Genomic DNA, 13,269 nt, shown 5'->3' with positions numbered 1-13,269 from the left:
ATCTCTGCCATGTAGCTGGTGGTTCATGTGTGCTGCTGTGTTGGCCGCACAACAATGTGGATAATATATGGGTTCATTCATCTGGCATGCTGCAGTTGGCAAAGGACTTTCTCTCATTGTTATGGGTTGAATTAGCTTGTTTCCATGTACATCCCAGCCTTACAATTAAAGGTGTTGATTTTTTATGGTAATGCAGATATCTTTGCTAGACAAAAACCTGCCTTTGCAACCATCAGCTGCACCATTGTCACATCAGGAACTGTTTTGTTTTGTTCTATGAACATTATGGACAATTTCCTTTATGGTACTTTAGCATGTTATTCATATACTCAGTGTGATACAGCATATACTCAGTGTGATACAGAATCACACCTTTGACCAGATTTGAATCTAGATTGGATGCAAACGACAAAAAACACGACCTTTTTATTACATCCCAATGAGAAACTCACATAAGGAACCTTGACTTGCTATTCAGTATTTCCAAGCAAATGCCCTTAAGGTCACTAGCCTCTGACCACCAAGCCACATTGTACTTATTTTGAGGATGACATCACAATGTCTTTCATTCCCATTCTCATGGATACTGCATTGACATCAGTGCCCTTTTATGCCATAATCTTTGGTCCAAATGGACAATGTTCACATTTTAAAGCTTGGTCAGTGTCTTTCATTGCCCTACCCTAAGCACAAACGTGCTACATAGAAGATACAGAACCGGGCCAATGGGATGACGTTTACCAGATGTCTCGTAAATATTGGGTAAGCGGTAAGTTCTGTGGGGAAAAAATCTTGTTCATGATGGTGATAAAGTTGGGTGTGTGGGTGTGGGTGGGTGTAATTGCCCCTGGTAGCAAGTGTGGCTTTGAATCTATATGTTTCAAAGCTTCACAGATCTTCAGCATTGCCCACCTGGAATAGCAAAGAATTATCACCAGCACCAACATACACACACACCACCAAAAACCCCTTCCACCTTGGCTAGCATGAGACAGCTTTCAGTGTCACAGTGATTCCATTGCTCTACTCCTGCCCAGCCCCAAGTTAGGATTGTTCTTCCTTACTCTCAAACTAGCTTTGTGCTGATGATTGTAGCATTTATGGAAAACTTTTGTTGTTGTGATGTAACAGATTGTAGGGCATCCTCTTTTCTCTATAGTTGCATTACTTCTACAGTTTTCTAGCTAAGGCTTGCAATGCTGTGATGAACAGAATGATTAAGCATCTCATGTTTAGCCTCCCTTTCAAGAAGCCATAAAACAGAGACCTTGTATCTGAGCCAGCAAACCAGGGACAATGGGAAAACATGAAAAGGAAATGTTTCAAGTTAACCTCAAAGGAAAATAGGAGCCGATTTGATTGTAACTTGGATTCACGAACACCTACAACGATGAAACTCTAGGTCCCCATAGTTATTATATTTGTTATATGTTTAACAAAATTTATATACCACTTGATTGTAAGAAAACCTCTAAGTGGTTTGCAAATATATAAAACAAAGCATTAAATTTATTGATTAAAAATAACTGGTATTTAAAATCAATCAAAAGAGTATTAAAAACTTCATAGGGATAAAGCACATGAGATAAAACAACCCATCAATAGGCAGGGAGTTCCAAAGTGTAGGTCCTGCTACACATTGATTTCTTACAAGCGTGGAAAAAGTATTATGTGGCATCTGTAACAGTACTGAAGCGGCTGAGTGGACATTTATAGGGAAAGGTGATCCCTGCAAATAAACTGGCCCCAAGGTGTTAAGTGCTTTATATACTACTAGTAACACCCTGACCTTGGCCCAGTAGCAAATGAGCAACCACTACAGATCTCTTAGCACAGGTGTTATATGCTGGCAGGGTCTCATTCCTGTGTGCTGCAACATTCTGCACTAACTGCAGCTTCCAGATCAAATACAAGGGAACCGTTACTACAGTCTTGAAGTCATAACTGTAGTTGTTGTTGTTGTTGTTTAGTTGTTTAGTAGTGTCCGACTCTTTGTGACCCCATGGACCAGAGCACGCCAGGCACTCATGTCTTCCACTGCCTCCTGCAGTTTGGTCAAACTCAGGCTGGTAGCTTCGAGAACTATAAAAGCATGTAGCTAGAGTTTAATATAAATAAGGGGTATATGAAATATATGAGCAATGGGTATGTTTACAACGTTGAAATCAGTTCTGGCTTTTCCCACTGGGGGAGCTGCCTTAATACCAATTTCATATAATGTGCCTTCAGAGAACTCGCAAGAAGGTGGCGGTTGAGTTTTGTGTAGAAGTTTGATCCATGATATAGATCTGTTACAGCAGTACTTTTACTGTACAAATGCTCAGGCTGTGTAAAACTTAAGTGTCTGTTCCAGATCTCTAAACCTGTCTGCACCCGAGATTAGTTTGGTGATGCCCCCATCACAGCATCTCCAACACTTGTTTCTGGGTTTCTGCTGCTGTTGTAGTGCACTGTTGTCATTCAGTTGCACTGCAATTTAACTTCCTAAGGAGATGGCAGCACAGGGAGACAGAAGAAGCTATGGAAAAACTTGGCGTAGTGGAGACAGGAGACCGGCATGGCAGAAAGCAGCTTCCAAGGCGGCTGTGCAGAGGGGCAGATCCCAGTGGTTTGAGACCAAAACCAGACCAGAAGTGATTGTTGCTAAATAGCATGGTTTCACCAGTAACATCTACTGATACAAAACGTGTGGAATGACATCATCCTGCCCCGGCAAAAAATGCTGCGGAAGGGGGACAAAGAAACCCTTCACAAGCTGCTTTCACCACATGGATCTTGTGTCATTGGGCAGTATGGGAGATAGAGGAGGAGAAACATGAAGCTGCAGTTTCAGTGGCAACCACAGTCTGCCATACTGGTCTGGTTCACACATAATGCTAACCCATGGTTTATGAAACTAGTTTAATAAACGATGGTTTGGTATTATGTGTGAACCAGGCTAATGTTGAGTTCTTATTGTTTGAAAATAAAAATACCTTAACACAGCAGGCTCAAAGTTTAAGCCCCATGTAAATGCAAAACATTTCTCATGGAGAGTCCTTGAATCATGGTTTTTATGACAGGAATTTTCACTTTGCTCAAGTTTATCAGTGTGTTCTAGTTTACCACAGGGGACTGTATTCACAAGAGGGTATCACTATAGCTCTGGAGGTAATGATGGTGTGTATCTGTCTTGAGTGACTCATAAATTGGCAGTATCATTCTTACAAATGGGGCTAAGTTGCTTTAAAAGTAGGTTTGCATGTCACATGGTGCATTTACTGTGTTTTTAGATGGTTCACATTAGTAGGCTCTTAGTCTAATATCCTGTAGCTTTGACTCGATGTGTGTGGCTTTAATTTACCTGACTAAAACAATAAAACCTCAGCTCTCCAGAACACACATATGCAACCATCAGGAATAATTAGGTGGTTTTGTCATCCTCCCTACCAGCTGTCCAACACTAATCTGCTGACTCACACTCCTGGCACAAATTAGTATTAGGTGTGCAAACAAGCTAACACAGCTGTTCATGGCTATTAGGCTCTTAACACTTTCATTGCCTGAATAATTTGCCATTTATACAGCTTCTGGTATCATCCTTAGATCTTCTGTTTGAGTGGTCATTATTTATATAACACCATCAATGTGTGTGGCGGCACTTCACAGAGGACAAGGCCCCTGCCCTAAGTTGCTTACAGTCTAAAATTTGACACAGAGGAAATAGAAGAAAGAGGAAGCAGCGGGTAAAAGGAGAAAGATGATATGATGATTCAATTTACATGCATGTTGGCTTGGTTATACCTTAGAAACTAAGGCTGATAGCAGCATGCACATCATACATTTCAATCACACGACTTCCCCCAAAGAAACCGCAGAACTATAGTTTAAGGGTCCTGGGTGTTGCAGCTCTGTGGGGTGTTAACTACCGTTCCCGAGATTTGGTGGGGGGGGCCTTCTGTATGCAAGGCAGTTGCTTTCCCATTAACCTACAGCCCTTCTCCCATGTGTGCTAGAACTCTGGGACCACAGGGGGAAATGTGCCCTGCTGCCTGAAGATTAAGAAAAACAAACAGGAGGGTTGAAAGGTTTGGGCAGGCACCTAGGGAGAAGTGCTAAGCACTGTTGTGCCCTGGGCACCATGCTGGAGAAGCCAGGACTGTGGGTAACTTTGCACTGCCTTCTTAAAAACAGGAATGAAGACCCATAACTGCCCACAACAGTATTTTCCTTTAACAAGTATTTTCCTACAAAAAATTTTTTCACAGAATAAGGACCAGCTGCCTGGCAATGTTTGCTTTGTAAAAGAGATTGCTTTTCTACAGCATAATCAAAAAGCCATCCTAAGGAAGGCAGCAAAGTTGGTTTGAGGCATGGCTAGTTTATTTTTTTGGGGGGGGGAACCCCAAATAAAAAATAGCATGGGCACATTTGGGATATATGAAACTTTGAAGAGTTGAGTGGGGGGAAAGCATGTTTTGACCTTTATGTTTTTTCCCCTTTGTATCTTACTGCATCAACAAATTGTGTAAATTGTGCAGTTGTTAATATATACACATACAGACACACATTTTACTAATGGAAGCGTTTCTTTTTGTCTCCGCTATTTTGTTCTCACAGGTTTCCCTCTGCATTAGACTTTCATGTCTTTTTTCATTAGCTTTGAAGTATTCCTTCAACTGGGATAATAGCACAACCCTATCTCCATCCAATTGCAATTTGAGCTGTTCTCTGTGGGTTGCATATATTTCCAGTTTGTTGCTTGGAGAGCTAGAAATACCACTCTAGATATTCTTAATGAGAGATTCATGCCTTATTCCCTAAACAATACAATGAAAATGTTCCCAGAATATGAAAAGTGAGCAATGTGATCTCAGCTTTTTAAGCACCCCTTTCTCTGTTTTGTGTGTGGCTGTGAGTTTCCTGTAAATTATTTGCAACATACTCGACAGTAAATAATTGACAGCTGTTTGTGGTTTTTTTTGGCTCTTTATATGAAAGGAAGAGCCAGATTTGGGTCCATTTTTGAAAGATTTAATTGGTAAAAGAAAATATTTATCAAATGTAGCTCCAAAAATTACTCAATGTTTTCACATCTTTGCCAGATAAATGGCACAGACTGTGGGGTTTGATTTTCGCTTGTGTTTGCAACTAACACTTTAAATTGCTGTAGCTAGTAACTACAGCATAGTCTGTCTCTGCGTAATCAACCCCTGGATAGGGAACTGACATTGCTTTATAACTCAGTGAATACACATGTTCCTTACTCTCTCCCCTTGTGAGATCTATTCCTTGGGGAACCGTTTCAACAACTTGCCATACTGGGTGAGATACAAATACAAGATTCTCTGGCTAACAACTCAAATGTAGATATTTCTTCACTAAAGTAGGAGCTCCAACCTATACATGTGCTGCAATACAGTCCTGCTATTGTGTTTATAACTAGTGGGTGATATTTTGGAAGTGTCTAATATTAGGGATGCAGTGTGTAATTGGTTAATTGACAAGTTCAGGGATGTCAGACTGTCATTATCCCACAGTTTCGACTTTCAAAGATTCCTTCCCCCATTTTCATTTGTGGGGTGTGTGTGTGTACCTTGCCATTTAGCACTGTTTTGTTGACTAAGTTACAACACTGTCCCTGTGGTTTTGTATTTGGTCCCTATTTTCTATCTTGCACATGTATTCTTCTGCCTGTCTTTTCCCAGTGAAACTCCTTTCTCTATGCTTCTGTGCCCAAACCCCGTTACCTTTTACTGATCTGTGAATAAGACGTGGATTGTGCAATCTTAATATTAGACTTACATAGGAGACAGGAAAGTGAACGATTACATGGAATCTGGGCTCCAGCTGAGTGGCTCCAGATAACTTGAACCAGTCCTGATTGCAGAAAAGAGTTTGCAGCGAAACCACCAGAATTTAATAGAAATCACAGCTGGAGAGGACTCCTATTGCCAAGCAGAATGAGCTTCAACATAGAGAGGTTTTTTAAAAGTTTTATTTTAGCTTAGCTGCTGTAATTAAGGGGCAACGTTCTAATTCCATTACCAGGACGTTCATTGAACCAGTAAGTGACTCCTTGTGGCTCCCACTGGGATAATTCTAATGAAAGAGATAATAAATTAGATATGTTTCAGAAACGGGAGTGGGGGAGAAGGAGAGAAATAGGAAAGCTAATGTAGTTTTCAGTTATCAAGAGATAACAATGTATGTTACAGGGAAACTTTGAGATCTCTGTCACAGAGATAACAACACAGAAATGTATGAACTAACGTGTTAGATCCTCAGCAAATTATCATACAACAGAGGTCACCATCCTGGTGCCATGATGCCCATGAATGCTTTCATTGGTAACCCTTGTCAGGTTCTCAAGACCCTGAGCTTTCATTTTAAAGCTCATTAGCCCTCCTAGAAAGTTAGTTGTGGGACAAAATGTGCAGCTATCTACTTCTGTGAATTGAGAGTGTGGAGTGGCTACCTTGTAAAGTTTGCCTGGTGTTGAGGAATGCTCCCTGTTATTAGACAACAACACCAACAGATGCCACATATAAGGGTGACTGCAGTCTTATCCATGTAGTTCATTTCAGCCAACTTCAAGAAAATAGATTCGAACAGGTATCATACGAATTGAATGTCATTTTCAGTTCCCCATCAAGTTTTTACTGGTAGTTTGTGAATCTTGAAAATATGCATGCCCATGCTCAGGCCAGATCCTATCTAATTCCATAAACAAAGCGTGCAAACTTCCCCTTTCTTGCTGCTTTTGTTGTAAGACAGATGCCTTGTTGAGAGGCTGTCATGTTTATTAGCCCAACAATGCAGTTCATCTCAAATAGTATGGTCATTCCCTCCACACAGATACACATTGACAAGCTGAGCCTAGGAAAAGGATATAGGGAGTCAGCCACATTTGTGTGTGCGTGCACACACACACACACACACACACACACACAAATAATCATGTGTGCACAAACTAGCAAGACAGGTTTGGGAGAGGGGGAATGTATATTTCTAGTAGCCTAGAATAGAAATACCTGGGAACCTTGCAGTTGGTTACAGAAAGTGGGAAACATAAGCCATAGAATTTTGGGTGCTAATTCATGAACAATGATGGCATTGATGCTTTTGAACAGTTAATTTTTGAAGCATCTCTAAACTTACCTATAAGCCTGTTGCTAGTGTTGCATGAGCTGCACACTAAAAAGGCCCCACAGAGAGGGGAAACTAGGATTGGCACTGATGCCATGGTCTGTAGTTTGTGCTCCCGGTCAGCATGGAAAATCTTCTGGAGGAGATGGGTGTGGCAAGTACACAAGGCTTTGTCTTGTCTTGGACTCAAAATCGCTCTCAACTGAATGATCCTGTGTGGACTGTGGGGGTGGAGGACTTTGGGTGAGTCTGGGGTCTTGCAATCTTTCTTTCACAGTAGCCCCAATAGTTCTTAACAGTCTTGGTGGATCACCATTCATTCATTGGCATGATATTTGTCCACCTAACCTTCCTTTCTTCCCTTGCCAAGAAGCCCTATAGGGCAACTTTGCAGATCATGTTTTCTCTGTGTTAAATGTATGTCTGGAAGATGCCAGTGTAACCACACTGCAGTGGAATGCCTGGATCAAGCCTTCAGTGAACTACTGAAATATGTTTGTGGAATCAATTTGGCTTTATACCAACAGTGCGTCTTTTATGAAGCGTGCTCTATGTTCTTGGCAATTATTTTCCCCAGTAGGTTTCTTAGAGTTGCATAGTATACAATCTTGTGCTGTGGAAATAAAATGTTGGTATATGGGCTGGTTAGGAAGCTATTAATTTGTAATCACAGGTAGTCTTGTTAGGAAAGAGGATAACATGATTAAAAGCAGTTTAGAGAACAAGGAAGTGAAGAGGCTAATGATATCACACTGTTTTCTGGTGGCAGTGACACAGCATCACTGCTTCAAGGTGAAATGATACATTTATGAAAATAATAATAATAATAATAATAATAATAATAATACATGCAATGCTGCAAACAATGTTGGAAGGACCTTTGCAGAAGGAACCATGACAGTGAAGTTATATTTCAGGCATTGCTTTTCTTCTATTTCTCCTCTCCCTCTCTTACTTTTTAATAGGCACACAAGCATCCTCAGGAAGCAAGATAAAACAGTGCATAAGAGACAGACACTATGAAACAGCACTTGCCTCCTTTCTGGAGCAATCGTCCAAGAAAGAACTCATGGTGGAAGGTGGCATTTCTTTGAAAGATAAACATCAACCCAAAGGCACTTTAGAGTCCAAAGAGAGTCAGACCCAAAGCTTTCTGAAACCAAAAACATCTTTTTCTGATCACGGGTATCATATAAAGGCTTTATCGAAAAGGGCACAGGGCGAAAATGATATCCACAGACAAGATCCGTTCCCAAAAGGTAAGCTGAAAATCTTTTATTGGCTATTAGGAATCTAGCTTTTGTGGCATTTTAAAATGTGATCAGAGTAAAAGGCGCAGAGCTGTTAATGGGCAGCTTGTTTGCATTTGTCTGTTGTTGGGGTTTTTTTGGTTGTAGGAAAATAGTTTGGAGAGCAACAGGCTTCACTTAATGCATTTGTATAAATTCTTAATATTGGCCATGGCCTATTGAGACCAAATAAGAAGAAATAAGACAACATAGTTAGAACACACATAATGCATTTTGATGTCCCATGTTTCTGTATTGAATCCCCAAACATGCATACTTTAGCACAACCAGTGTGGCCATGTTCAGGGATGATGAGAGCAGCAGTCCAATAACATCTGGAGGACTACACGTTCCCCATCCCTGTAAATGCTTGTTGTTGGAAGTGTTGGGATACAACTCAGCTTGTATTCTAGGCTGATAGAGGGATACTCTCAGGGTTGCTGACCTCATTTCCCACTCCCTTCTGCTTTATCCATATATTTTACCCTCCTCTTGTATCCAATGAAAAGTTGCCCAGTGGGCAAACTATTTTATTGTAGACAGCTGAGAAAAATAAATTAGGGATTATTCTAATTCCATTATCTTGAAATTATCTTGATAACACCAACTTCATGTATTTTTCTCTTCTCATCCATATATGTATATATATAAATTATGCCCATCTCACCTCTCTGACATCCTAGGATTCCTGAATCAAGAGGACCTTGCTGCCCAGCAGCTCCAGGTCACATTATGTATTTCACTTCCACTGCAGCATTAGGAACAGATCTTTGTGTACAATGGAAATATATGCACGATAATTGGTACATGGGCACTGTGCTCACCAACTGCAACTACAGCCTCCATGGAGCTTTTGGTCTGGAAAAATATCTGAAACTAATGTTCAGTTTTTCAATTTACCTTGCAAACCCCTCTTCAGGGAAAAATATTTTCAGAATCTTGGCTCAGCAAAAGTATGCGCAAGTAAGGCAAACAATCAATATGGGAGAGGATTTGCAACTTGGTAAAACAGGTGCAGAAAACAACTTTATATTTTGATTTGTTTGTTTGGAAAAAAAGAGTATCAAGCTTCGGCCATGACACAAGGAAAGAGTATTTTCTCTTTACTGCAATTGATCATTTGAAACAATCTGAAATAGGCTTTCTTCCCAGATATTTAATATCTCGAATCATACCATTTGGCAGGAAACACAAGCTTATTGTCACTCTTGTAAGAGGGGCATGTCTCAGTGTTCTTCAGAAGGATATTTGCCATTTTGGATTAATTCTGTATTTTTAGCTTGTAAAATGCTGAAAACATCTATTCGCTTTTTGGGCACAAGCTCCTTTTTGGGATTATTAATTATGCAAGAAATATTGATTGTCAAAGAGCAATCAATCAATCAAGCTTGATTATAAAGGAGGAAAACATGTTTTAATAACCTTCTATATTGATTACATTTTTAATGAACTGAAATCATATTTTAGCATTTTGTTTATTAGTTTCTCATCTTAAAGTAATTGCAGTAAAATAAGGACTTGAATATGCCAATCAATACAGGAACAATGGAAAAAAAACCCAACAGCTGCAAGACCAAAGGGAAAAGAACTCAAATTACTTGAGGAAGAATACAATATACATATTTTGTTGGAGTCCATCATCAGTGCAGTAAATCTTAGTTGGTTCAAAGTGTATGAGCTATTGAGAGTCATGCAGCAAAGGCTGTGACCTGTGAGCTAAGCTTTCTGACTTTAGTTCTCCCCCATCCATGAACTCACTAAGTAGCCTTAGGCTAGCCACTGTTCTCCAGTTGTTCCCCTCTGCCCCTCTCCCTGCACCATCTGCAGTATGGTGGTACTAAAAATAATAATTCTGGTATGATGCTATTGTACTTTACAGAGTAGTTGTAAAGATTTCTGGGATAATCTGTGTGAAGTGCTTTGAATACTCCAGGAGTATCATATACTGTAAATTATAGAAATTATAATTATCAATTAGAGCAACATATATCTCCCTCTGCCTGCTCTGAAAAGCAATATATTAGGCAGCAGTCTCAGGCTCCCACGATCATGCAGTGGAGTGAGGTGTGACCAAGGTTGTAAATGGAAAGCAGTTTGCATTCAGATGGCAGAGGTGGTGAGAAAACTTTCTTGCAAGTAGAAAAGTTACATAGCAAGAAGTGTGTTAGAACAGAAGCTTTTTCCTCAATGTGCCAAGGTTTGTTTGTTTTTCAGCTTGCAGGGGTTTTGCTTTAAATATTGGTGAGCAGTCAAACATAACATCAACCACCTTCAGTGTGAAGACACAATTCTAGTATTGCTGCTTCTCAGGATTCTGGCACCTCATTTCGCTGCATGTCTACATGCAGCTTTTAATGTTTGAAATTATGCAGTGTTTTTATTATGTTGCAAGACATCCAGAGTGGCTGGGGCAACCCAGTAAGATAGATGGGTATAAATAATAAGAATTATCATCATCATCATCATCATCATTACACCGAACCATAAAGTTAGTAATTATTTCCAAATTTGCATATGTATTTGCAAATCCATTTTTAAAAACAAATCTATGTCCTCTTTTTTATTTTCTTTCTTTCTTTTTCTGTGATGAATCTTCTTCTTTTTGGAAATGTGTTAGTGGCTACCATTAGGGAAGGAGAAATTTGATTCAGTATGCATTTAACTCCAGATCTATCAAAACAACATTTTCCAGACCAATAGGTGAACCAAAACACAGCTATCTTTCAAAATTCATATTTATCCAAATTTTGCAATGCAGTTCTCCAACCATTGTTTACAAAAATGCATTATATTAGGGAGAATTGTTTGCAAAAACAAGTACATTATCCAAAACTGCATACAAAAATGTGTTATATCAGGATAAATTCTCACTAAAATGCTGAAGATTATATAACTTGACTGTTTTGTTTCAGAAACCACCCTCCAAAAGCACAGAAAGACCCAAATTCAAATTAGCAGCTCCCCCTTAATAAACATCTATCTCTTTCTTAAGGTGATTACAAATTCTGTGGTTTGGCTATCAAGCTGAAGGAGCATCAGAAAAGTGAGATGAACAAGACAATCGACAGGGTAACAACCTCCACAGCTCATGAGCCAGATGTTACTCATGAGAAACATGAAGCCTTCCAGCAGCCAGAGGTCTGCTCTGAGCCTGAGAACATTCCTGAAAACCCACTGACTCTCAGGGTAAAATATCAGAATGTTTTCTCTGTTAACTCTCAGTCCTGTGATGGTTATTTTCCGGGGAACTCAATGGAGGCTGAAAGTCACATTTTCTTTTTTTCTTTTTCTTACTTTATCAACGGAACAATGAGGTCACTTGAAGCTGCTGTTCATTGTTGAATAATCATTTTGATTGCCTGATCTGTTGAAAATGAGCAACTTCAGAAATTCCCTGCTGTCCCTCTAGAAGCCCCTGCTATACACTAACATTTTTGTTCACCTTTCCATCAATTCCTTCTCCTCACATTTACTGATCCAGTGGCCAGAGGTGTAGCTATATTAGTCTGCTGCAGCAAAATGAAGATTCTTGTGCCCTAAAAGACTATGGGTCCCCCAGGGTGAGGGCAGCGCACCCTGCCTTCCTCTTCAACCCTGCTTTCCTCTCCACAGCTGTCTGAGCACCTCCGCAATACCTCTCTCACAGCTTACTCCAGAGCCATCAAACCTAAGTCCTGAAGGCACCAAGGGAGATCTGAACAGATGGGAGCAGAACCCACCTTCAAGGCAGAGTGCTAGGTTGCTTTAGAACCATTTGCTGCCCTACGTTGAGCCTGCCACATTCCTTTATATAGGAAAGCAAGGGGTGTGCTAGATGACCTGCCATTGTGTACCCAAGCGTTGGATCAGCTATGTGCCCTGCTCTCCCTTAGACCAGTGATGTGCATATGTATTGCACCAATCTAAACAGTAAGGCCTTTGGAAAGAATCCTTTTTCGAGTTCTCGTTCTTCAGCAACTGGGAGCCAGGACAGTAACCTTAAAAAAGGGATACTATGTTTTTAAGGGCTAGACTGGCAGAATGTTATGAACCTAAATCTGAACAGTAAGGGTTAAATGTTGGTTTCAGGCAACTCAAATCTCCTACTGATAACACCATTCTGGTCCCCCTTTTAAACACTGAGCATGTTAAAAAGCTATGCATGACCCACCATGAAAGGGACTTTTCTCTCTGGGGACAGCAAAAAAAGGATAGCAAATTAAACAACTACAGAAGTGTGTTAATGGTTAGGAGTAAACAGCCTAGGCAGCAGAAAAATATTTAATAAACAATTAAATGAAGTGGCCAAGAGTATACTGCACTTTTTAAGTCTTTCTTTCTTTCCAAGCGCATAGTGATAAATGGATTCTGCTGCTTTTTTACCCATTGAGGCACAGCAGATGCACTTATCCTGAATCCATATATCTTGGATGTCCAAGGAAGCCATTAATTGTGTCCTTTGGTTTTCCTATTTAGACACTTAGGCCAAAAAGGAATTCTAAAGTACACAGGCACTGGTAACTGCAAAAATGAGACATGTGTTTGCAAGAATAGCCACTCCTGCTTAATGTAGCAGTTTTTCAACCATGTCCCAAGTTGTTGTGTTAATACGTTTATAATGTTCTTCAATTTTTACTGATATGACATAGAACCACACAACACTCATACCACCACAATAAGTACACTAGACAGAGTGCAGGAAAGGGATGAAGAGGGCAAAGGCTGCAGGCAATCAGTTTCAATGCCAATTATACTGTCTAAGCTACGTAGGATAGGGCAAGTTGGCTTTTCTTGATTAGGTATAAAAAACAGTATATACTTTCCATATAGCATGGTAGTCGTCCATCTACTAAAGCAGAGGCAGGGAACCTGT

At 40.1% G+C, this 13,269-nt stretch overlaps 1 protein-coding gene across 3 annotated transcripts in view; it reads left to right on the top strand.

Moving 5' to 3' along the window:
- LOC308477043 ((E2-independent) E3 ubiquitin-conjugating enzyme FATS) overlaps positions 1-13,269 on the top strand; it is a 132,312-nt gene that overhangs the window by 94,573 nt on the left and 24,470 nt on the right. For all 3 annotated transcript variants that reach the window (XM_081005220.1, XM_081005221.1, XM_081005222.1), the window contains 2 exons: positions 8,094-8,387; positions 11,410-11,603. In XM_081005220.1, the coding sequence (XP_080861346.1) occupies positions 8,094-8,387; positions 11,410-11,603 (488 nt within the window). The remainder of the gene's footprint in view (positions 1-8,093; positions 8,388-11,409; positions 11,604-13,269) is intronic.

Source organism: Podarcis pityusensis (genome assembly GCF_964106645.2).
Source record: "Podarcis pityusensis genome assembly, chromosome: 5".
In the NCBI taxonomy this organism is placed as follows: Eukaryota; Metazoa; Chordata; class Lepidosauria; order Squamata; family Lacertidae; genus Podarcis; species Podarcis pityusensis.
The sequence above is the reverse complement of the archived record's forward strand: the minus strand, read 5'-3'. Positions and strand labels throughout refer to the sequence as shown.